This window comes from Ranitomeya imitator, chromosome 5, assembly GCF_032444005.1.
Source record: "Ranitomeya imitator isolate aRanImi1 chromosome 5, aRanImi1.pri, whole genome shotgun sequence".
NCBI classification, from domain to species: domain Eukaryota; kingdom Metazoa; phylum Chordata; class Amphibia; order Anura; family Dendrobatidae; genus Ranitomeya; species Ranitomeya imitator.
Genome location: NC_091286.1, coordinates 319,791,365 through 319,818,354, shown reverse-complemented (window position 1 = coordinate 319,818,354; position 26,990 = coordinate 319,791,365). Strand labels below are relative to the sequence as shown.

The 26,990-nt window shown below is 42.1% G+C and overlaps 1 protein-coding gene across 7 annotated transcripts in view; it reads left to right on the top strand.

Annotated features, from left to right (window-relative positions):
* The window catches only part of KLHL32 (kelch like family member 32), a 508,172-nt gene that overhangs the window by 164,361 nt on the left and 316,821 nt on the right, over positions 1–26,990 (top strand). For 4 of the 7 annotated variants that reach the window (XM_069726339.1, XM_069726335.1, XM_069726336.1 and 1 more), the window contains 2 exons: positions 15,476–15,594; positions 26,058–26,238. In XM_069726339.1, coding sequence (XP_069582440.1) covers positions 15,575–15,594; positions 26,058–26,238 — 201 coding nt within the window. In that variant the 5' untranslated portion in view covers positions 15,476–15,574. The remainder of the gene's footprint in view (positions 1–15,475; positions 15,595–26,057; positions 26,239–26,990) is intronic. The other 3 variants (XM_069726338.1, XM_069726337.1, XM_069726341.1) reach the window with 1 other exon arrangement.

Here is a 26,990-nt window from a genome sequence, read left to right as displayed (position 1 = left end):
ATATTTTTAATTTTATTAGGTATTCTAATTGCTTTTTTTTTTCAGGTTTTTAGCCACAGGAGAGGGCTACACATCCCTTCCCCTCCAATTTAGGGTTGGCAAATCCACCATCTCTCAAATTGTGGGGTGCACATGTACCGTCATCTGGCAGAAGTTGCAGCCCATCGTGATGCCTTGCCCAACCGAGGAGACTTGGCTGCAGGTTGCAGCAGGCTTTCAAACTGTGGCCAATTTCCACAACTGCGTAGGTGCAGTCGACAGCAAAAATGTGAGAGTGATGAAGCCACCACGATCAGGATCACGCTTCTTTAATTATAAAAAGTATTTTTCAGTGGTCCTAATGGCGGTGGCTGATGCCCATGACAAGTTTGTTGCCATCGACGTCGGTGCTTATGGCAGTTCTGGGGACTCTCGGGTGCTGCAATCATCACAGATTGGACTTCAAATTCTTCGAGATGGCGGAACGCTCCCAGCCCCAAAACCTTTGCCGGGTTCCACACATCCAGTGCCCTTTGTGATGGTATCGGATGAGGCATTTCCCTTAAAGCCCAACCTGCTGCGCCCATACCCGCGAAGGGCACTGGATGACCGGCGGAGGATTTTTAATTATAGGCTGAGCCGTGCACAAAGATATGTGGAATGTACCTTCGGGATCATGTGTAGTCGGTGGAGGATCTTTCACACTGCCATCAGTTAGATCCGGAGACAGTTGACACTGTAATAAAGGCATGCTGTGTGCTCCACAACTATGCTCGGGAATACAGCACAGAGGTAGTTGTGTCTGAATTAATTGCAGTGGACAACTTGGGTCAAGGAAGGCAATGTAGCTCGGGTGTGCGTGTGAGAGAAACCTTCGCTGACTACTTCAGTCCTGAAGGTGCCGTGCACTGGCAATACTACTGTGCCGGTGTTGAGCAGCTTGAACAGCAGAGAAGATCGGATGCCTAAACACAATCAAGGCCCCAGCCTGTACGGCAGAGATAACAGCAGAGAACATATGACGCCTAAACCCTATCTACCAAGGCCCGTTTTTATTCATCTATATCAAACCAAATAATTGTTAATTAATACAAAATTTCGTCTCCATGAATTTTATTTTCACTGTCACTTAATCAGATCCCATTACCCACTCTTCACATACTGTAATTATGCAAATACTCCATGTTTTTAATAATAAATAATCAGAGTTGTTCCAAAAAAACATTTTTAATAAACTGAAATATATTTTTAGTAAATATACCAAACTGAATTGAAGATCAGTCCAGGAGGATACAGAAGCGGAATTATCTAATGCAATAAATTACAAAGCCGATAGTTTGCATGTTATTATGAAATAAAAATGAACATGTAAGTGCACTTAAGTTTTCAGGTTTCGCCAGATTGTTGAGTTTCACACAACCCACTTATGCAGAAGGACGGGAGTAAGGCCACGTTCACACGTTCAGTATTTGGTCAGCATTTTACCTCAGTATGTGTAAGGCAAAACCAGGAGTCGGTTATAAATACAGAAGTGATTACGTGTTTCTATACTTTCCCTCTGATTGTTCACTGATGTGAAATACTGACCAAATACTGAACGTCAAAAATCTGCACAAAATAACATCCAACAGTACCTTTCCAGTTTCATACTGGGTGTAGGGTCCAAAGGTACCAGTGACTAAACAATCCTGCAGGAAAATCCCCATGTGTTAGATGCAGATTTTGATGCTGGTTTCACTGCGGATTTTATGCCTTCTACATTATTAGGGATAAAGCAGACAGTGCATACCTAAACGACAGGCTGCAGAGTTAAAATCTCTACCATGTGTCAGGTTCACAGCGCAAGGCTGAGGTTTGTTAGATCTCATCCGCTTTACTTTTCAGGAGGAACCCACTCCAGAAAATGCTGTGATTTTTTTTAATTGATGTTTTGTTTCTTATAAAAAAAACTTTTTTAATAAACTGAAATATATTTTTACTAAATATAAATAACTTTTTCATATTTATTTTTTAAAACACTTGGACAAACATTGTCCAAACGTCCATCTCAACTCAAAAATGATGAAACGTCCAAACTCAAAATTGATGATAATCTGGGTCATATCCAGAACCCGGAAATAAGTCTTGTTGGGAGGAGACACTTGAATTTGGCGTACTAGTACGATGGCCAGTTGTTGTATGTACTGGTGGATGGCCATAACTGTAGGCGTCAGCAGTGTCGGGCCTGTATGGTGCCGCCTGCCCAAAATGCTGCGATGCATCTGCTGGTGGTGGAGGCACAATGGGGTTATTAAATATATTAAAAATACCCATCATTATATATTGTGCTGGGGGTAGGGTGGATGTGCCATAAATAGCCGTTAACAGACAATTGGCTGCTGTCATATATATTTGCTGATTGTTCCGTGGCAGTGTCCTTAGGCGGTCAGCCAAAAGTGACCCAAATTTGTCTTGCTCATCTTGCTTGCCAGAATTGTCAAGCAGATTGAGCATTCTGCTAGTTAGATTTTCTATAATTTGAGTATTTTTTGCCTTCTTGGGTGCCACCCTTCTCAATGCCACGGGATGAGCAGCCCCCATCCCCATGTGCCTCAACACACCACCACCAGAGCTGGACGCAGCGCCCGAGCCAGGAGCAGCATCGTTGGACTCCGACACTTTGCTCGTATTAGCCAGAATGGCCATTACACCAAAAGAGTCTGTCAAATCTTCTGACGTTCCAGCCAAAGACATGTTCCCCGGAGAATCTTGGGTGACCATCCTGCAATCTTCGACCTCCTCTCCTATATTGTGCTCCGGGGTCACCTTCATGGGCCGGTGGTGTTTGGCCGTAGATGTTGCCTTCAGTTCTGTAGACCGAATAAAAAACCATGTTAAGAAAAGACTATTTGAAATCATGAAGTAAACACAAAAACTTTGTATATATAATCTACCTCCTCAAATTTTGGCTAGTCAATATAAACTGCAGCTGCTCTGCATATGCCACCCTCTTCCTTGGTGGAGAGCTGCCACTTAGAATTTTTTTGGATTTCATGAATCGGTCTGTCACAGACCGCCATCTTTTCTTTACATCGTCCACTGAAATGAAACAATATAAAATAAAAATTCATTAAAAATCCTTTTTCTTAAAATTTCCCAAAATTAATATAAAAAATACTTACAAATCATTTTTTCCCCTGCTTTGGTAGAAATGGCCACTGAGGATATAGAGCGGTAACAATGTCTGGCCAAGCATCACGCTTCGACCCCTTGTATTCTTCACTTGCACGGTCCCAGACCTCTGGGTGTTTTTCAATCTAAAATATATCAGATTACAAGGGACAATTTTTTTTTAAATTAATTGTGGACTATTAGAAATATATCGATATCTAGACTAGCACAAAGACACACACACACAAATCCCATACACAGTGCGTTCAACATAATCTAAGGTACAAATTGTGAAGAAAATGTCCTAACATAACGGGTAAAATATAGAAACACAAAAGCATCACATAATGGACAGAAGCAGTGAAAAACTACCCATTCGAACTCATAAACTAACCCCAACACACCCTTAACCCAACACACAACCATAGACACAACCATAACCCTACACACAACCCTAACCCTAGACACAACCCTAACCCTAGACATAACCCTAACCCTAGACATAACCCTAACCCTAGACATAACCCTAGCCCTAGCCCTAACCCTAGACATAACCCTAGCCCTAACCCTAGACATAACCCTAACCCTAGACATAACCCTAGACATAACCCTAACCCTAGACATAACCCTAGACACAACCCTAACCCTAGACATAACCCTAGCCCTAGACATAACCCTAACCCTAGACATAACCTTAACCCTAGACATAACCCTAACCCTAGATACAACCCTAACCCTAGACATAACCCTAACCGTAGACACAACCCTGACTGTAGACATAACCCTAACCCTAGACATAACCCTAACGCTAGACATAACCCTAGCCCTAACCCTAGACATAACCCTAACCCTAGACATAACCCTAACCCTAGACATAACCCTCGACATAACCCTAGACCTAACCCTAACCCTATACATAACCCTAACCCTAGACATAACCTTAACCCTAGACATAACCCTAACCCTAGATACAACCCTAACCCTAGACATAACCCTAACCGTAGACACAACCCTGACTGTAGACATAACCCTAACCCTAGACATAACCCTAACGCTAGACATAACCCTAGCCCTAACCCTAGACATAACCCTAACCCTAGACATAACCCTAACCCTAGATATAACCCTAACCTAGACATAACCCTCGACATAACCCTAGACCTAACCCTAACCCTATACATAACCCTAATCCTAGACATAACCCTAACCCTAGACACAACCCTAACCCTAGACATAACCCTAGCCCTAACCCTAGTCACAACCCTAACCCTAGACATAACCCTAACCCTAGACATAACCCTAACCCTGTAAAAAACTGGTGTGGGCTCCCGTGCAATTTTGTCCGCCAGAGAGGGAAAGCCAGTGACTTAGGGCAGATATTAATAGCCTAGAGAGGGACCATAGTTTTTGGCCCCCCTGGCTAAAAACATCTGCACCCAGCCGCCCCAGAAAAGGCGCATCTGTAAGATGCGCCTATTCTGGCACTTAGCCTCTCTCTTCCCACTCCTGAGTAGTGATGGGATATGGGGAAATAAGGGGTTAATGTCACCTTGCTATTTTAAGGTGACATTAAGCTGGCTTAATAATGTAGAGGCGTCAGTATGACACCTATCCATTATTAACACTACAATAGCTGGCTAAAAAGCTAAAAACACACATTATGAGTAGGCTAGTTTCACAGTAGCGCTTTCCTGAGCTGCGGACTTTGTCCGTGAAGCCCTGGCTGCACCTCCGCTGCTCAGCTCCATCTACGTCTGCATGCGGCCTGCGTTCCTATCTTTTACATTAGGTATGCAGGTTGTGCGGATGTATGCGGAGCAGAGCGGTGGTTGTGGCTGGGGCTTCATGGATGAAGTGTGCAGCTCTGGAAAGCGCTACTGGGAAAGAAAGCCCCAAAAAATGTTTAATATAAAATTATTTTTTACCACCATCTTAAAAAACAAAACGAATAACTAATGGCCTTATTTAGGGACCACTGGCCACCAATGAAAAATATGGGGACAAATTAAATTATTAATTAATTATGCACTAATTTAGGCACCACTGGCGACCAATGAATTAAAGGGTACATAATATTAAATTTTTATTTAGGAAAATAGGGGGAGGGGGTGTGTGGGGGGCACTGCTTATTTCGGGTACGGACATAACAGCAAGGACAGTTCGATGGGAAATACTGCTCCCATGGAGCTGAGCCTGCTGCCACCACTTGTGTAGGGAACAGACATAGGCCGATGGGAGTAGTAGTCTCATCAGCCTATGTCCTCAGATAACACACACACACTTACCACACTGATCATCATCGGCACATCCAGGCTCATCCGGTCATACCACTCCATGTCGGCGGCCATGATCCAGGAAGACGGGAATGATCACAGTATCGTCTTCCTGGATTATGGGATGCACATGCAGGGCATGATGGGAAGGCCATTATGGGATGGCCATGATGTTATTTCCTGTCTCCAGCGTTTTTTACCGCAAAACAAAAAATGCTTGAAATCCGCAAATTTTTTTATGTTTGTGGATTTCAAGCGTTCCAATGCAAGTCTATGTGTGCGGAAAATAAGTGTTTCCGCAAAATTATTGAACATGCTCGTTTTTTTTCAGCAATGCGTTTTTTTTCGCGGAAAAAAAAGGCAAAATTTGCACAACATATGCGGAATACATAGCAAATGAATAGGATGCTTATGTAAGCTTTTTTTTTCGCGTTTTTACAGCGAAAAAACGTGAAAACAACGCAAAAAATCCTGAACGTGTGCATATAGCCTAAGGGCTAGCTCACACAAGCTAATAACTTGGACGACTGCTATCCAATGTTTAATCAGATAGCACTCAGACCAATGTTATACTATGAAGAACTGCAGATTTGCGTTTTCTTCTACAGGCCGAATTGGTCTGTGGGAAATAATTGCAGCATGCTGCGAGTGACTCCGCAAATCACATGCACCCATTCAAGTCTATGGGTGGATGTAACATATTCGAGTGCAGTCTGAGACAATGCAGAAGATGGAGAAATTAAGTTCGCACCTATGATTCGATTCTCTCATGCGAGAGAATCTTATCACAATAAACTGACACTGATCAAACTTGGATCAGAGGTTGAATCAAGTGTGATTACCATAATCAGAAAAGAGAATCATTGCTCGTGTGAGCATACCCTAAAGGAAACTATATACTGTAGAAATCTTTGGTATCTGCATTTTATACTGACCTGGACAATAAATGTCACACTTGGCATATTTAGGGTATGTGCACACGTTGCGGATTTTGCTGCGGATCAGCAGCGGATTGGCCGCTGCGGACTCGCAGCAGTTTTCCATGCGTTTACTGTACCATGTAAACCTATGGAAAACAAAATCCGCAGTGCACATGCTATGGAAAAAAACACGCAGAAACGTAGTGTTGTTTATTCCGCAGCATGTCAGTTCTTTGTGCGGATTCCGCAGCATTTTTTACCTGCTCCATAATAGGAATCTGCAGGTGTAAAACCGCATGTGAAATCCGCACAAAATCCGCAAAAAAATCGCAGTGAGGCTGCCGTCACACTAGCTGTATTTGGTCAGTATTTTACATCAGTATTTGTAAGCCAAAACCAGGAGTGGAACAATTAGAGGAAAAGTATAATAGAAACATATGCACCCACTCCTGGTTTTGCTTTCAAAATATTTTTTTAAATTTTTAACTTTAACCGGTAAGGATTGGTTAGGGAAGGGAGGAGGGGAAAGGGTGGGGTATGGAGGTAGGGAAAAAAAAATCCCCTGGCAATAGGGGAGACAGGCGATCATACAGTAGAATTGTATAAACATAATGAGATAACAAGTACTTTGTGCAGTTTTGCTAAAACATAGTAGTTTAGGTTGGAATAACGCAATAGGCTGTTAAACTGACTTAGGTAAACATAATAAGATAATAAGTACTTTGTGCAGTTTTGCTAAAACATAGTAGTTTAGGATGGAATAACGCAATAAGCTATTAAACTAACATAGGTAAAGTTTTATTTAGAATCGTTGAGTAAGCATCGAATACCATAATGATTAACTAGTAGGTAGTAGTATACGAAAGCCTGTTATAAACTTTAGCTTAATGTATGGTATGTATCAACTCTGAAGCTGCTCAGTAAAAATGGATAGTATGTAAAGGTCTGTCGACGCGAGGTCATCTCCATATAACCCTCGGTCCGTTGGTGGGGCAATGTCCGGTTCAGATCAGTAAGATTAGTAAGTGGAGAATTAGGAAATAGCATGAGGACTGTTAGTTGGCTGGACTACTTGTAGGCCAAGAAGAGATATTACATGGGATAAGAAGAGTCTGTTGAGGGTGAGAACGAGCGGGTATGAGAGCCCGATGAGTGAAGTATGCCAATTTTTTTCAAAAAGACGATTCCTTCTTCCGGAGTTGCGATGAGAGTTAGTTTTGATGCATATTTGACTCGTATGGTGGAAGTCTGAGACCAATAATAGGGAATTCCTGTGCGTAGTAGTTCTCTAGTAACGCAATCAAATGATTTCCTTTTTTGGATCGTGGCTTTAGACAAGTCTTTAAACAGAGTTATTTTGTCATATGGGCTTGGGAGGGTTTTTGAATTCTTTGTCAAGTCTAAAAGGTCATTCCTAACCCACCCAGGGTAAAAGGATACTATAACGTCTCTTGCAACGTCTGGAGGGAGAGATGGTGGCCTTGGGATTCTGTATGACCTCTCAACCAGATTCGTCACTCTTGAGGTTGGTAACAGTTTGGATATCATGGTGGAGATGTAGTTTTTTAATTGGAAGGGTTGGATCGCCTCAGGGATCCCTCTGATTTTTAAGTTGTTTTTTCTTTTAAAGTCCTCATATTTGTTTAGGTCTTCCCTAAATGAGAGGATGTCGTTTTTTATCCTTTCCATGGAGTCTGAGTATAGGGACGGGTTATTAGTCTCCTTTGGAGGTGGGATTTTACCGTTTTGTGGTATCTTGTCTGCTGCTTTTGAAGTGAGTGAAGAGAGGTTGTAGGCCTTAGTAGGAATAGGTTTGGGGGCTTTCACAATGGCTGACAGTATGTCTGTTAGTAGTTTTTTGATAAAAGCCTCTGAGGCCGTTGTTTCAAGGTCAGATGTCAAATTGTATTTGATGCCAAAGTCTCCTCCTGTGGTGCTCGCCGATGCTAAAAAGACCTCACATATTTTAACCATAAATCCGACAGATGGAGAATTTTTTGAAGCGGGAATGCTGTCCATTATGAGCAAATTATGGGAGTTTATCCCAGACTCCCTCGAAGTATGCCTCAGATTAGGGTTCTCTGTAGTAGAGTGTTGTGAGAGAGAACCCTGAAAGTTGGGATTTTGGGGATCGTTAGGGCCCTCTGAGTGAGAGTGTAAAGAGGAGGAACAGGAAGACTCTTCCCCATACAAAAACTCACTCCCCTCCTGAGAAGAGGACTCTGCTGTATCTGAGAGGTCCTCCGAGTAGATACTCCCCATCTCCCCCACAGAGTCAGAAAGGACATCGAAGTCAGGGTGTGCGACCTGGCATGAAGTCACTAGCTCCAAATGTTCCTCCATATCATTTCCATCTCCTATAGTAGGGACCGACTCCTCTCCAGAGACCGGAGATGATTTAAAATTCAAATTTCTAAGCAGTTCTGCGAATTATGCCTTCCATTCGTCAAGGTTAAACTCATTAGGGCCGCAGGAAGAGTCAGGAGGGGAAAGGGTGACGTCCTCCCCTGTTGTAGGGTAAGTGTGAGGTCCTACATAGGGCTCAGTAGGAGATCCTGCATCTGCCATTAGCTGCATTTCTTTATGATTATAGTTGTGATTGTCATCTCCAGAATTTTCTGTATATTGTCTTTTGACTGATATGTCCCTGTAGGTCTTGTCCCCCTGTAAGTTCCCTGTGAGTTTCAGGCTCCTATTAGGGGATTTAGGGGTGGCACACCTCGTTTGAAGTTTATGGGGATGCACTATACCGTCGCGTTGTTGGAGCGGTGTGGAGTACACTGTGTCAGATGTGCACTGTGCAGTGCTGTCTTCCCCATTAGATTTCAACTGTGTGGGCATGTTGTGAGCATTTAGTCCGTTAGTATGCTGACCATTTGCCGGTGCAGATAGCTTGCCCCGGTCTCCATAAGACCTCCGGAGTATGTGGGTGTCCCCATCCCCCTGTAGAGTCCCGTAGCCAGCAGCCGCCGCCATTTTATCTTCCCCCCTGCAGTCTCCTGCCTCCGGGAATGTTCCACTGCGGGCTCCCGCTTCCTTACCATTATAAGGGTCACTGGGTCTTCCCTGCTGCTTCGTCGCGGTCTCTCTCACTGGCGCCGCTGATTCGGTTCCCGTCCGCAGCTTCGGCACAAACACCGGAGCGCTGTGCCTCAGCCGCGACGGGACGGGCGCCATCTTGTTTCCCGCTCCGCATCTGACATGCTGAGTTACCTCTTCGTCCTGGTCTCTGTGCTCTGCCCTGCAGGTATGATCCGGGGCCGCGGCAGCGGTGGGTTTATTACCGGTAAGGGGCTTTTTGTGCGGTGGTGCTTCCTGCTTCTTCGGCTTGTGCTGGGTGAGGGGAGGGGACCTCTTGGTCTCGGCATACCCAGTCAGCGTCTTTTCCTGTGACTTTAGGCCTCCATTCATTTTAGCTCCTCTCTGGTTCCAGGCTGTATTAAACTTCTTGGGAATACATCCCTTCTTGGCTTGACTGGCTCCTGGCATAGTATGAGTGATCCAGGCAGCCAAAATTCCACTTTTGTATGCTTTTTGTAGGCTTTCTAAGGGAGATTGTCAGGAGCTCCTGTGAGACACGTCTGCTCCCTTCCCTTGGCAAACCACGCCCCCCACTCCTGGTTTTGGCTCAACAAATACTGATGTAAAATACTGACCAAATACTGCTAGTGTGACGGCAGCCTAAATCTGCGGTAATTCCACACATAATCCACAGTGTGGTTTACCTGCGGATTTGCCAAAATCAGTCTGGAAAAATCCGCAGGACTTTCCGCAACGTGTGCACATACCCTTATACTGCAAGATATGCAGTGTAAAAAATGACAAAAAACTATGGTGGACTTGCTGTTTTTCATTTTGCCAATAAAAACTCATAAATAAATTGTTAATTAAGCAGTGTGTAAAGAGTTTATATATCGTATGAATTCCAAGTTAATGGCAAAAAAATACAAGTCATCTTACAAAAAACCTCATAAAGCTGCATCAAACAGAATATAAAATGTGATGTCTCTTATAATTGGGAATGTTTATGCAAATATGTAATTTGCATTAACAATCAAATGTAATGAATATCGTAGGGCATCATTTAGATTTTATACAATTCTGAACAATAACCCACAGCATTATTAATTTTCAGTCTATAAATATTGTAAGGGCTTGTTTTTCTGTGACTAGCTGAAGTTTCTATTACTATCGGACCACATATAACATTTTGATTGCTTTTTTGAACAGAAGTGTTTCAACCAACAAATTGCAATTCTGGCATTTAGATTAGTTTTTTATATATGGCTCTTGCGGTACGGGTTGATATATTATACATTTTTTGAGAGATCGGGCTTTTATGTACGCAGCTATACCAATTATGCCCTTTAGTTTTTTTTTTATTTTAAAAACGGTGGAGGAGGTGATTTGAATTTTTAGATTTTTTTTATGCATAAATATATTTTTAAACTTTTTTAAAATTTTTCACTTTATTTTAAAATGTTTCACTTTATTTTTTAGTCCCTATAGGAGACTTGAACTATTAATTGTTTCATTGCTTGTTCTATGTAATACAATAATGACGTTCTTGTATGAAGCCAAGCTAAAGGGTGGTGTCACATATGAGGCCAAAGATGACAGCCGTGGGGACCTTTGGGAGACCTCCATCATGATGCCAATCTGCACTCTGCAGTTACATCATTTAAATGCTGCAGCTGTCACTCCTGTTATGTAACATAATTGGCATCTGCCGGGCATGATTTGGGCCCAGCTCCTGAGCATGCTCAATGTATGGTGACCCGACATGTGACATTCTATTACATCCTTTGTCGGAAAGGAATTTCCCAGATATAACATGTATAATGTATTGACAGGATGGGTGAAAAATTTGTGATCACTGAGGGCCTGTGAAAAGTGTGTCATAGCTTTCTGGTAAACTGCTTAGTAGTAGTGCAGCAGCATGGACATCTTTTAGATCTTCTCCAATGCCATGCAGGCACTCCACAATTTCTAGAGTTTCTCTTATGTAATCCTACATATGTGGGCCCTTTTTTTACTTTGACTGATACAGCTTTCTCAATAAATAGAGCTTATTTCTGAGATTTATCGTTTCATGCACTTTCTGTAGCTGTTCCCACTTTTTTGCAGTTTCATGTTTACATTCATCTGATCATCATCTATATTGAGGGATATTTTTGTGTAATTTGTGCTTTTTGATCCTTCTCTACCCAGTGTTCTGGTAGTTGGTCTGGTCTTGACTCCTGTGTATATTTCCATGTACCTTCTCTTAGCATCATCTTCACCTTGAATTTCCAGGATTGGTAGTTCTGGTTAGTGAGATTTGGCACTGTCAACTTCACAGTTACTGCTGTTGGCCATCTTTGCTTATTTTTCTTAGTACATTGTTGTTCTATTTCCTCTGGGCTGTTTTCTGTGTCTTTGGTTTTCTGGGTCTCTGGGCCCATAACCTGTTGGCAGCGGATTAATCTCTGTATGGTTCTGCAATTCAATAGTGATTATATATTTATTTAGGAACAAAGATTACAGAGCTTACAATTGGTATTTGTCATAGTTTAGGATCTTAGCATCTTGTCTGGCAGCTTGCAAAGTAAAAGTAAAATGTGTTTGACTTACACACACAGTGAACAGGTATACAGCTCTGGCAAAAATGAAGAGACCACCACATCAAAACCCTGTCATGGGCAGCCCAATCTCCAGACCTGAACCCCATTGAAAACGTATGGAATGTAATCAAGAGGATGATGGATAGTCACAAGACATCAATCAAACAAAGAACTGCATTTTTGCACCAGATGCAGTGTGAAAGACTAGTGTAAAGCATGCCAAGACACATGAAAGCTGTGATTAAAAATCATGGTTATTCCACAAAATATTGATTTCTGAACTCTTCCTGAGATAAAACATTAGTATTGTTGTTTCTAAATGATCATGAACTTGTTTTCTTTGCATTATTTGAGGCCTGAAATCACTGAGTTTTTTTAAATTTTGACCATTTTTCTTTGTCAGAAAAAATACAAAAATTATTGCTTGGAAATTCGGAGACATGTTGTCAGAAGTTTATAGAATAAAAGAACAATTTACATTTCTCTCAAAAATATACCTATAAAGAGAAAAATCAGACAAACTGAATGTTTTGCAGTGGTCTCTTAATTTTTGCCAGAGATGAATTCTTATAATAAATGTCACTGCAGCAGTACAAAAGATTGGTATCAAATTAAGTTTGCAAATTCCAAATCTGCTTCTAATTCCAAATGAGAGAAACAGAGCAGGTTAGGTGCTGTAAGTTGCTAATTTAGCTTCACCTCCTCTAATCGGAGCCAGGACAGAGTAATTTATGTATTAGCCATGAAAAGGCTGAGATGTGAATAGCTCCTTAAAAGTCACATTTCTCTCTTCAGCTGGATGATGGGATGATTGGTTTGGACCATACATATATTATTTGGAAGACTTGAGAGACAAATTTTTCCCCCTTTCTCACAATGCAGCCATAGTCACCTAGTAGACTAGTTTTAAAATGTTAGTGATGAGCATCCAAGAATTATACGCCAAATGATAGGCCTTCATTTCCTCCTAAGTCTAGAAGCTGATTTCTATTTCATGTTTACAATGTCTGTTCCAAATTCTGTTTCTCATATTCCTCCTTCTCTGGGGAGCTAAAACAAAAAGTATTTTTTTTTTTTTTTGCTTTGTGGGCACAGAACTCCTCCACACTGTAGATGAGTGGTTAAAGCAATGACATAAATACCACCAGTTGCTACAGGACTATGCTCTCTGGGAGCCCCGGCTGGCTGGCATGGGCAGATTAAAATTAGGACAACCTGGCTTTATATCCTCTTTTAAGATCTGAAGCCGAAAAATCTTACATTATAGTCACATGATGATAATGACCAATGACAAAAAGTGGGGAGGGAGTAGCATGTGGTTTGCCACTCCTTTTAAGTGCCAATCTTGAGAGAAGTCCAGCCCAGGAGGAAAGTATGAGCTAGTCCCAGTGAGATTCTGCTACTCTAGGGAAATTACTGGCTGACAGTGAAGGTATGTTTGGCTAGAGTCATTTGAATGCCTGTACCTGGCATGGCTATATGTGTAGAAATTGTTTGGGCACTGTGACTTGCATTGGTTATATTGGTTAACAGTGGAGGCAGAAGTTATAGGAGGCACCTGTGTCTATCATGGGGTCATGTGTTGGTGGAGTGACAACCATGACGCCACTACATCCCACATCCTGCATTGGTCCATGCGCAGCACAAACAAATAAACGTTCTCAGATCGGGTGATTATAAGTGATTTTTGTCTTGTAGTGAGGGTACAGTATAGAGGTGAGATGACTGTGTGAGACCTTCAGGGTCAAATAAGGAGGCTACTATTACTCTGTGGAGCACCAATTGTGGCATTAGTGCCAAGTGGGACACTATGGATAGTGAGATGGTGTAGAGATGGAAAAGCAAAGAGGCAAAAAAGTCAGTGATTCTACGAAGGCAAGTTATTGCTACAAAAAGTCCTCATAACATTCTTAGCTAGAATAGAATGTAAGTCCGCAAGGACAGGGTCCTCTCCCCTCGGTACCAGTCTGTCACTGTAAACCTGTTTACTGTAAACGATATCTATAACCCTGTATGTAACCCCTTTCTCATGTACAGCACCATGGAATTAATGGTGCTATATAAATAATAATAATAATAATAATAATAATAGATGAAACAGAAAATGTAAAGCGAATAACCTCAGTGAGAGATAACGTTTCTCCTCCTACATGGAATTCACTTACAGAGTCCCTTTGTAGTACTTGTGTCTATCACTATATGGCTACTGTATTACGGTAGTTTTACCATGTGTTTTTATTCGCTAACAGCATAGCAATATTCAGTCACTCCATGGTACGTACTACGTGAACATGGTCTGGTGATAGATGTGGCCCTTATACAATGGTATTTGTAATGTTAGTGTTGGTATGATTGGGTTCAGTTCACTGTTCCACCACTTGAATTTGGATTTATCTGCCCTCTTCTCTTGGTTTGCCCTGAGCCATTGCTGCCTCGGTTATCATGTCTGCCTCGGTGCTGATCGCTAGCACTGGTGAAGGCTTGCTCTAAATTAGGAACTCTAGTGGTGAGTTCAGGCACCAGATGTCGCTGGCTTTGGACAGGTTTGCACTGTCAGTAACAAGAGAGGAAAGTGGAGGTATCCAGGTGGCAATATGGTGTACTCAAGCTGTGCCACCATGCCAAATGTGCACCGAACACATTAGACAGACTATGACTAAGCACTTAGTTTAAATTGTAGTTTTGGGGTGAAAGACTCCTTTTACTAACATTTTAAAGTTTTAGTCTACCGTCTTCATTTCTTCTTTCATTTAGCTTTTACTCTGGTGGAAAGGTCTCGCTTAGTATTAAAAGCTGGATGTGAGCCCTCTCGCTATCCAGGGTGCTGAGGTTTTTAGTAGCGTAGATCTCAGCAGAGCTTTGATCCTGCACTTGTTTCTTCTTCGTGTGCTTCCCTTCTTTTCTATAACATGTTTTCTCTGCGCTCAGTCATACTGTAGGTATTTATGGAAATCTGCTGCTATGTCTAACACTAAGAGAAGCGAGGAAGAGAGGGGAACAGAGAGAGACCCCAGAATTGTGCAGAAGATTGGGAAAATTTGCAACATTTTTGCAAATACACAATAAGAAAAAAACAGCAAATGAACCTTCAAAAATATTTATTGCCGCAATATGTAAGGAGGACTACATCCAAAACGCATCTGTTTTTTAATGGCGATGGGTCGATTTTGTCATATTAAATAAATATTTTTAAGGTTCCATTTGCTGGATATTTTCCAATTGACACTTTGGACATGCTATGCTATGAGGTTCACTGCGTATTGTACTTTGTCTGCAGGTGAGCGGACCCTCCCTTATTTGTACTGCATAAAGAACATACAAACATCTAATACAGTAGTTTAAGAAGGGAATGAACAATAAAGAAAACTGTGCAAAGGTGTATATATATAGCTTTATAATGCTCTCACATGAAATCTAATGTATTTATAGATACAAGGTGAAAATACAGAGTACATAGTGTCATTTATAGCAATCAACTGAAAAAAGAGCTAAATATTGCTGTCTTATTCTTTCAAATAATGATTTCTCATTTTCTTTCCATGTGTTAAAGGGGTATATCCATCTGGTACACAGACTATGCCCCAAATATCTGATAGATGGGGATCCAAGGTGCGTCCACTCAAGTAAGCTGTGTCTAGCCCCAGACTGGATGGTGAGGTGGCTGTGCAGGTTTGTGGCTCTCGCCATTCAACATTATAGGGTCAGCGGTGAGACCCCAGATATGGCATATTCTGTGGCTGTCCTGCAAATGTATCAAATGTGATTTCCCCTTTAAAGGAATATATCAGCAGAATTAAACACTCAAATTATTTATATGGCATTTAGCTCTTTTAAAGACAAGTCCAATAACCCCTATTTATTATGATGGCTGGACCATATATGACAAGCCCTTTTTACCTATTGTGTCCCCCCTATTTCCATATAGATTGTAAGCTTGTGAGCAGGACCCTCACTCCTTCTGTAGCAGTTCAACTATGTGTTACTTTGCAATGTCTTTTTTGTTTGTCCTTGCTTAATTGTAACGTATTATAGAATATGTTGAGGCTTTATAAATAACATTATTATTTTTATTATTATTATTATTATTATTATTATTAATATTATTATTACTATATCGCCGGTCTGTTCTTCCTTCCTGAAAAATCTTTGTTTGTATTGATAGGCAAATGAGGCTGGAGAACAATTTGTAGACCTCAGGTCTCTGCCACTCCAGCTCTGTTCCTTTCCCGATGCTACTTACTCCTTGCTTGACTGATGGCTGCTTTGCTTGTAGTCTCACAGTATAGATCCTGTTAGTCAAGTAGCAGCACTAGGCAGGGAAAAGAGCTGGAGTGACAGAGACTCCAGATCTGCATCTTTGTTTGCTTATCAGTTCAACTGCTAATTTCTCAGTAGTGGAGGAATTGACTGTCCAGATAAAGGAATTGCTGGACTTGTCTTTGAAAAAGCTACATACACATACAAATAGCTTTGGGATGAAATCCTGCTGCCAGATTTCTTTAATTAAAATAAAAATGGAAGGACACATAAAATTGTGTTTAAAGAAAATCTGTCACCAGGTTTTTGCTACCTCAACTGACAACAGCATAATGTAGGAAAATAGATGCTGATTCCAATAATGTATCACTTAGTTTACTAGGTGCAGCATTTGTGACACAGAGTTCTTAGATTATTATTATTATTATTATTATACATTTCTGTAGCGCCATTTATTCCATGGCGCTTTACATGTGAATACGGGGCAAATATAGACAAATACATTAAACATGAGCAGATAACAAGGCACACGAGTACATAAGGAGGGAGGACCCTGCCCGCGAGGGCTCACAGTCTGCAGGCAGCAACTAGCATAGCTCAGAAAGCTGCCTCCGACCACACAAGGATCTCCATATACATTTGCAATGATGCATTAGAGGGTGTCTGATCAACATCCTCTATAGTCTGGTCACTAAGAGTTGGCAGTTTAGGAGAGTCCTGTCTGAGTAGAGGTGAGGAGTAGGTTACAAGGAATGCTAGGATTTAGTACCTTGCCAGACAGTCTTTTCAGAGCCCTGGCAACCAAGAGTCGACAACAGAAGACATATAAAGACAGATGCCTGTATTATGCAGGGAAACTAAATACAAAACTCAGACAGGTCTGGACACTGGCGAGTGGCACTCAGCATCCTGCCCGCTATAGTAGGTAGCTCAAGAGACTGTAACTTTAGGACCTTTAGGATCATACCCTCAGAGGCCATCGCAGCAAGGCCAAACCTCAGTTATAGGTTTGCATATTAGAGTATCAGTCTAATTGACATCCAGCAAGAAGCTGTATGGAAATCCAGTGTTGAGGCTAAATCCCGAAGAAGCTGTGAATCATTGATCTGTTATCCAGTAAACCGTTTGAACTGCTCATTCCAATGTTTTGTCTGCCTTCGACCTACCTATCTTTTAATCATCTACATCAGGGATGTCAAACTCAAATGCACAGAGAGCCAAAATTAAAAGCTTGGACAAAGTCTCTGGCCAGCTCTGATGCTTATTAAAAAATGTCTACCGTTTGAAGAAATTTTACCTTCATCAATATAACAATTGGACTGCGATTCGACGTGACCGTCTAACTCCAGGACTTCCAGGGGCATGTGACAACCTCGTGACAAATGGCCCCACAAGTTGACCTATACAGTATAATGGTGTCACATAGTTGTTCCATACAGTATAATACCCTCACATAGTGCTCCATGCAGTATAATGGCCCCAAATAGTGATCCGTAGAGTACAATGGCCTCATTTAGCTCTCTATACAGTATAATGGCATCCCATAGTGCTGCATACAGTTCAGTGGCCTGGCGTAGTTATCCATACAGTATGATGGCTCCACATAGTGCCCTATACAGTATAATGGCCTAATGTAGTGCTCCATACAGTATAATGGCCCCACATAGTGCTCTATACAGTATAATGGCCCCACATAGTTATCCATACAGTATAATGGCCTCACATAGGGCTCCATACAGTATAATGGGGCCCACATTAAAAAATAAATAACTGTTCACTTCTGTCTTTTCCTCCTCTGCTCTGGTGTCTTCATGGTGTCTTCAGATCCTCTGCACAGTTCGGTACAGCGGATGCATTGTAATGATGTCATCTAGGATGCTGATATAGTTGAAAGTGCAATACCAGATGAAAGTGTGATGTCAGGCGGGGGAACCCGCCTGGCATTGCTGGCCAAATATACTCTGGGGAACCGCCCGGTATGATAAGCAAAATATACTCACCATGCTGGCTGGATTTGGCCCGGGTGCCAGTTTGACATATGTGATCTAGAAGTAGGGCCATCTGTAATATTTGCTAAAAACATGTTTACAGTAGAAGAAGTTTTACATTCATCAAATATAACAATTAGTCTGCGAGTCATTACCCGACTTGACTGTCTAACTCCAGGACTTCCAGGGGACGTGACACCCTCGTGATAAATGGCCCCACAAGATGCTTTATACAGTACAATGGTGTCACTTAGTGCTCCATTCAGTATAATGTCCTCACATAGTGCTCTACACAGTATAATGCCCCACATAGTGCTCCACAGAGTATAATGATCTCATGTAGTGCTCTATACAGTATAATGGCATCACATAGTGCACCATACAGTGCAATTGCCTCACATAGTTATCCATATAGTATAATGGAGCCCACATTAAAATATAAATAATTAACGACTCACCTCTGTCTTTTCCCCACTGCTTCGGTGTTTCATGGTGTCTTCAGATCCTCTGCACATCTTGGTAAGGCAGATGCATGGTAATGACATCATCTAGTCATCTATGATGCCGATATAGTTGAAAGTGGGATACCAGGTGAAAGTGTGATGTCGGGCGGCGGAACCCGCCTGGCATTGCTGGCCAGATATACTGTGGGGAACCGCCCGGCATAATAGGCCAAATATACTCACCATGCTGGTTGAATTTGGCCCGGGTGCCAGAGTTTGGCATATGTGATCTAGATGTACCCTGGGAACGGGTCTGGGGGCTCCAAGAACTGGGTAGGAGCACCATGACACCCCAAACTGCACAACACAGCAGAATAGCCATACTGCTTAGCACCTACATCTAGGCCTAATAGTGCATCTTAGCCCTCCTACTCGAGTATGACATTCACTACATCTTAAATTTTTGGTGTCCTGAATAGGATCTTTGCTTCGGCCCCTTATGTTCACCTGGGGCTGAATTTACCCAGTCCTGCCTTTACCCAGTCCTGCCGTCCGTTTCCTGGCTGTTCCCCATAGCAACTCCTCCCAAAATTTCTAATTGACAAATCAGGTCTGGTGCATGATCTCGAGAGCAATGTCTGGCAGTGAAGATAGCTACACCATGGAGCAAGAGAACTCATTAGCAACCCAAGTACCGCAGCACGGAGAACTATACTTAGTACCCAAGTGAATACTAGTTCATCCTCACCAGCCACAGCAGCCAGCTGTATCTTACCTCTGACCATGCCATATTACTTAATGGTTTCCCCATTATTAAGGAGCGTCTCACACATACAGAGAATTCAGAGAGAGAATGCAGGCTACTTTAAAATTGTACCCTGTTACTAAAGAGCAGAAAGTGTTTAATTGGCTTGCTACAGGGAGCAGCACTCCATGAGGTTAAATCCTGGCATCTGCCTGAACAAGAAACTGTACCTTTTGTACGTTGGTAACCAGGGTAAACATCGGGTTACTAAGCGCGGCCCTGCGCTTAGTAACCCGATATTTACCCTGGTTACCAGTGAAGACATCGCTGGATCGGCGTCACACACGCCGATCCAGCGATGTCAGCGGGAAGTCCAGCGACGAAATAAAGTTCTGGACTTTCCTCAGCGACCAACGATCTCCCAGCAGGGGCCTGATCGTTGGTCACTGTCACACATAACGATTTCCTTAACGATATCGTTGCAACGTCACCAAAAGCAACGATATCGTTAACGATATCGTTAAGTGTGACGGTACCTTAAGTCAAATCCTGGAAATACTGAAAGTTACTTTTGAAACAAGGATCACTTTAGTGCTGAAGAAGCATTTTTTCAGAAAGAGCAAAAAACTCCAAGAGTCCCTCAGAGACTTTGCCCTGTCACTGCATCCATGTGGACCCTCAAGAAGTTGAGGATCAAGATCAGGCTCTTCAAGAATAATTCATAGAAGGTGTGTTGGACAAGACTGCAAGTGAGAGACTGGTCTGCTCCTACCACAGTCAGTGAAGTGAAGAGATTCCATGGTCTTGCTAGTTATTATTGGAGATTCATCCCAAAATTTGCCCAGATAGCAGGCCACCTCCAAGAACTTCTAAGGGGCAGCCTAAAGGCTTACAGAAGGCCAGACTCGAGGTGGATTGGACTGCAGAAAGAAAAGACACATTCAAGTTACTGAAAGAAAAGCTACTCAGCCACCGGTGCTGGGATTTCCAGATTACAGTTTACCCTTTAACCTATACACAGATGCCAGTGAAGAAGGCTTGAGAGTATCTAAAATAAGCACGTCTGGGAGTTCTGGAGCAGTAATGGGTCTTGCAATTGGACAATTTCAGCTTTACTATAAGATGTCAAAACCAATGATAATGCTCATGCTTTGCCCAGGCTGCCTGCACTGATGGAAGTAAAATCCCAAGACGATCAGTAGGAAGATGTGGATATCCCTGGTTTTCATACCCAGTTCACTCGGCAAGAGGCCCTGCATACCAGAGAGCAGATTCCTAGTCCTGTTAGTGCCTCCCACCTAGACAATCTTCTGCCTCCCATTGAAAAGGAGCTCTAGCAGAATCTCCAGGCCAAACGCAGAGTCATTGGAGAATTATTGGATAACTTTTTCTGTGGGCTGGTGCCAGAAAGAGTCCAGAGGAAGAAAACTGATGCAGAGCTGAGACAAAGAAAGCGGTTCATGTCCAGCAGGGTCTATTGCATTGAAGAACCTTGGATCCAGTCACTAAGAGATTTTTCTGAGTGGTGGTTCCCAGAAGGGATTCTAAAATGGTTCTGTACATGTATCACAACCAGTCTGGACACTTTGGGATCCAGAAGACAAAGGTCATCATAAGGCGACGGTTCTACTGGATAAACATGAGAGCTAACATCGAAGCTTGGTGTCTAGAGTGCCCCACCTGTGCTCTGGCCAGGGGTGAAAGTCATAATCAGTGCGCACCTCTTCACCCCATCATAAGTAAGAGCCCCTTGGAATTTGTAGGCATTGATCATGTCAAACTGGAGCCCAGTTGCTTTGGGTATACATATGCTATGATGGTCATTGACCACTACACGAAGTTCGTGATGGCTGTCCCCATGCGAGACCTTACCGCCAAGACTTCCTCTGCTGCCTTGTGGAAAAGTTTCATGCTACCTTATGAGAGCCCTATAAATATTCTCAGCAATCAAGGGTTGCCTTCGAGTCTCAGTTGTTTCAGGAGCTGTATGCACTATATAATTGCAAGAAGCTGAGAACTAGGCCTATCATCTGCAGGGAAATGGTCTGTGTGAGAAGAAGAACCAAACCCTAATCAGCATGCTCAAGGCGGTTCCACTACACAAGCGAACGGACTGGCCAAGACTTCCCCAGGAACTGTTGAATCTCTATAATAATACCATGTACTGTTCCACCAGTTATTATCTGATGTTCGGGAAGCATAGACTCTTGCCTGCTGATGTTGCTCTGAATATCTAATTGGGCAAAGTGCACCAGAGATGCTTGGAAGATACCAGAGAAATTGTGGACTTGGGAATTGAAAAGGCCCAACAAAGGCAGAAGTAAAACTTTGACTTCCATGCCAGTGCTGAGCCCTTGTAGTCAGGGGATCAAGTGTGGCTAACCTTTATGCTCTACTTATTCCGTTTGCACTATGCACTTTGTTTAGTCTTCACACTGTACTTCAGAGTGGTTATATGATCATTATGACCACTATAGGAGGTATTACATTTGGTACTACCTTACTTGAATCATAGAGGTTTTTCATTCTACTCTAGACTGTCTGTAGGGTTATTATATGATGTTTGTTACCTCGTATCATTTTATCTAGTTTTCAAAATCATCATCACGGCCAGTGTTTGCTTTTATCCATCACCTGTGTGGTCAGGTTGCATTTCCAATTTTTAATGCCCTATTAAATTTTGTACTTCAATAAAATTATTTTTATATTATGAGAATCAGTATTGGAGGATTCTGTTTGTTCCTACATTTTCTTTGGTTTCTATACGGTCCTCTGAATTGAGGTTTTGGAGCTGATCATTTTCTATCTTGCCTGCTGATGTTGCTTTGGATATATAATTGGGCAAAGTGCACCAGAGACGCTTGGAAGATGCCAGAGGAATTGTGGACTCAGGAATTGAAAAGGCCCAACAAAGACAGAAGCAAAACTTTGACTTCCATGCCAGTGCTGAGCCCTTGTAGTCAGGGGATCAAGTGTGGCTAAAGAACAATCACCCTACTAGTAAGCTAGATAGCAGACGGGTGCAAATATCAAAAGACTGACTGTCCCTTCCAAACAGAAATCAGGTGTGAACAGGTGCTTACTAAGAGTGGCCATCTCCATAAATAACCAACAAGAGTAGCGCTGTAGCATGTATAAATGAAATATTTGAAATTTTAATTGCATTATTGCACTAGAAAATATAAAAAATTGAAAATACTTAGCGCATAAATTGTCCAATTCATGTGTTCCAAATATTTTCAATTTTGTATTCTGTTCAAGTTTTCAAAATCTATTACACTTTACCAAAAAACTCATTGCCCTGAAAGATGGGACTCATTGCACTTAAAAATATGGACTCTTTGCTAACTATTGGTTTTGTAGAACAAATAGGCTTTGCAGGTCCTAATGAATAGGAAACTGCTGAATGTTTAATAATCTATAATAATAATAATCTTTATTTTTATATAGCGCTAACATATTACGCAGCGCTTTACAGTTTTTCACACATTATCATCACTGTCCCCCGATGGGGCTCACAATCTAGAATCCCTATCAGTATGTCTTTGGAATGTGGGAGGAAACCGGAGTGCCCGGAGGAAACCCACGCAAACACGGAGAGAACATACAAACTCTTTGCAGATGTTGTCCTGGGTGGGATTAGAGCCCAGGACCCCAGCGCTGCAAGGCTGCAGTGCTAACCACTGCGCCACCGTGCCGCCCATGTTTCAAGTGTTCCAGAGAGTTATTCCCACAGCTACTCCCATAGAAAGGCCCTGCCTCTGAGGATCGACGTGTAATGGTTTTATTTTAATATGTAACTAGAATCCTATGAAATGTACTTGTGTTGCATATACTCTTAACCAAAGGTCTCCTTATATAGAGCTGGAGCCAGCTGATGATGTGTCTTCGGTAATATGTGTTGTGCACCAGTGAGACCCACACAGCTCACAAGCAGGCTCAAATATACGCTAGAAGGTATCAAGGTAATAATGCATTCAGAGTAATTACAGGCCTTGATGGGCTTGAGAGGATAACTGTATCATGACACCCTTCTAAAGGTAAATTGGTTCAACTGTTTAAGTGGTTGAGATAAACATGCCTTGTGTTCTTAAAAGCTCAAATACATGAGGAGTCTGGTAGACTAGTCTTTGCTATAGGACACTAGTATTAGTAGGAAGTAAAATAAACCTTAACCAGAGCATAGTCAGGGAACTGGATATGAGTCTGTGGCACTTAGCATACATGGGAGCTACATGTAGAGTGAAGAGTAGCGTGTGGAATAATTCATGCTTTGATGTACAGTACAGACCAAAAGTTTGGACACACCTTCTCATTTAAAGATTTTTCTGTATTTTCATGACTATGAAAATTTTAAATTTAAACTGAAGGCATCAAAACTGTGAATTAACACATGTGGAATTATATACCTAACAAAAAAGTGTGAAACAATTGAAAATATGTCATATACTCTAGGTTCTTCAAAGTAGCCACCTTTTGCTTTGATGACTGCTTTGCACACTCTTGGCATTCTCTTGATGAGCTTCAAGAGGTAGTCACCGGAAATGGTCTTCCAAAAATCTTGACGGAGTTCCCAGAGATGCTTAGCACTTGTTGGCCCTTTTGCCTTCATTCTGCGGTCCAGCTCACCCCAACCCATCTCGATTGGGTTCAGGTCTGGTGACTGTGGAGGTCAGGTCATCTGGCGTAGCACCCCATCACTCTCCTTCTTGGTCAGATAGCCCTTACACAGCCTGGAGGTGTGTTTGGAGTTATTGTCCTGTTGAAAAATAAATGATGGTCCAACTAAATGCAAACCGGATGGAATAGCATGCCGCTGCGAGATGCTGTAGTAGCCATGCTGGTTCAGTATGCCTTCAATTTTGAATAAATCCCCAATATTGTCACCAGCAAAGCACCCCCACACCTTCACACTTCCTCCTCCATGCTTCACGGTGGGAACCAGGCATGTAGAGTCCATCCATTCACATTTTCTGCGTCACACAAAGAAACGGTGGTAGGAGCCAAAGATTTCAAATTTGGACTCATCAGACCAAAGCACAGATTTCCACTGGTCTAATGTCCATTCCTTGTGTTCTTTAGCCCAAACAAGTCTCTTCTGCTTGTTGCCTGTTCTTAGCAGTGGTTTCCTAGCAGCTATTTTACCATGAAGGCCTGCTGCACAAAATCTCCTCTTAACAGTTGTTGTAGCGATGTGTCTGCTGCTAGAACTCTGTGTGGCATTGACCTGGTCTTTAATCTGAGCTGCTGTTAACCTGCGATTTCTGAGGCTGGTGACTCGGATAAACTATCCTCAGAAGCAGAGGTGACTCTTGGTCTTCCTTTCCTGGGGCAGTCCTCATGTGAGCCAGTTTCTTTGTAGCACTTGATGGTTTTTGCAACTGCACTTGAGGACACTTTCAAAGTTTTCCCAATTTTTCGGACTGACTAACCTTCATTTCTTAAACTAATGATGGCCACTCGTTTTTCTTTACTTAGCTGCTTTTTTCTTGCCATAATGCAAATTCTAACAGTCTATTCAGTAGGACTATCAGCTGTGTATCCACCAGACTTCTGCTCAACACAACTGATGGTCCCAACCCCATTTATAAGGCAAGAAATCCCACTTATTAAACCTGACAGGGCACACCTGTGAAGTGAAAACCATTTCCGGTGACTACCTCTTGAAGCTCATCAAAAGAATGCCAGAGTGTGCAAAGCAGTCATCAAAACAAAAGGTGGCTACTTTGAAGAACCTAGAATATAAGACATATTTCCAGTTGTTTCACACTTTTTTGTTAAGCATATAATTCCACATGTGTTAATTCATAGTTTTGATGCCTTCAGTGTGAATTGACAATTTTCATAGTCATGAAAATACTGAAAAATCTTTAAAATCTTTAAATGAGAAGGTGTGTCCAAACTTTTGGTCTGTACTGTACATTATTGCCTGTTGTCATTCTGTCAGATTAAATGTAAGTGTTGGGAAGGAACTGTATTGGAAGATGTCTGATCAACATCCTCTATATTCTTGTCACTATGGTGACCAGAGAGAATTCGCTATGAATCATTGATCTCTTATCCAGTAAACTGTTTGAACTGTTCTTTCGAAGGTGTAGCCTGCCTTCTTCCTACCTACCTACCGACCTCTAAATCCTCTAGATGTATCCTGGGAAGGAGTCTGGGAGCTTGGGGAAATCAGGTAGGAGCACCCTCACACCCCAAAATCAAGAACATTGCAGAATAGCCATACTGCCGCTCGGCCCCTACGTCTGGGCCTAATAGGCCTCCTGGTCCTACTGCTCGGGTGTGACATACACTGCACATTGTGTACTGACAGTGAGCTGCTTCAGAGGGGGTGTGAAGCCCTAAGACTTGGAACTAGGCAGATAGTCAGGGCAATGATAATGTCCTACTGATAAAATCTTCATTGTAAGTAAACAATATCACACAGCCTGATAAATGACACATGGCTGAATTCAGTGTTTTAACCCCTATCTCATGCTGTCCTCAGATTACAGAGCAAAAACCTGCTTACAGTTTCCCTTTAAATAAAACGATATTCAATTGTTTGGACATAAATGTAGTGGAAATAATGGAGCTACTCTAAATAAAATACATTTCTATTTCATGTTATGCTCCTTTGTATAATTACATTTTTGAATAACAGTTTATTTTGAAGAAAACTTTTTGATGGTATTCCTACATTTCTCTCCACAGTATCCAAGAAATGCTAACAGGTCAGAGGCACTGCCAGTCCATGTCACACAAAGATGCTGTTCTGTCTGCATTAAATCAGCAGAGGAATGACGGTATACTGTGTGATGTCACGCTTGTTGCTGAAGAGCAGAAATTCCATGCCCATAAAGCCGTGTTGGCAGCCTGCAGTGATTACTTTCGGGTAAGTCTTGAGAAGCATGTATTTTTCTAGGTTGCCTATTTTATTGTGTCAAAGTTGACAACCATTAGAGACGTATGCCAACTCGGACATCTACAAGATATGCCATAAGTCATGGCTGCTCGTATGGATCTGGGATTTACAAGGATGAGGGTACTCTCATCCATATTCTGCCTGGTGAGTTGGGTGCATTTATGGCTATGTTATAAATGTATTAGTTAAGAATACCTTTTAAAAGACTGAGTTGATTTGGAAAAAATAATGTGTTTTTGCCAATTTTCCAGCGTAAAACACGTTAATGAGGCACAAAATGTGTGCACAATTTGGAAGCTGTGCAAAAAGTTTAGAACTAGGTGTTTTCCCGACAGTTCTGATAAGCTTTCCCAAAATGGGGAAAGAACGGGCGGACTGGAGCGTGGCTGCTCTTGCTCTTCTAATTCATGGAAAGCTATACTTCCTTCATAACTGTTGTTAGTAGGGTTGAGCGACCTTCACTTTTATAGGATCGGGTCGGGTTTCACGAAACCCGACTTTTGGAAAAGTCGGGTCGAGTGAAATCGGCCGATCCTATAAAAAAGTCGGGGTCGGGGTCGGCCGAAACTCGAAACCCAATGCAGTGCATTGGGTTTCCATGGTTCCCAGGGTCTGAAGGAGCGGAAACTCTCCTTCAGGCCCTGGGATCCATATTTAAGTGTAAAATATAGAATTAAAATAAAAAATATCCTTATACTTACCCTCTGACGTGCCCTGGTACT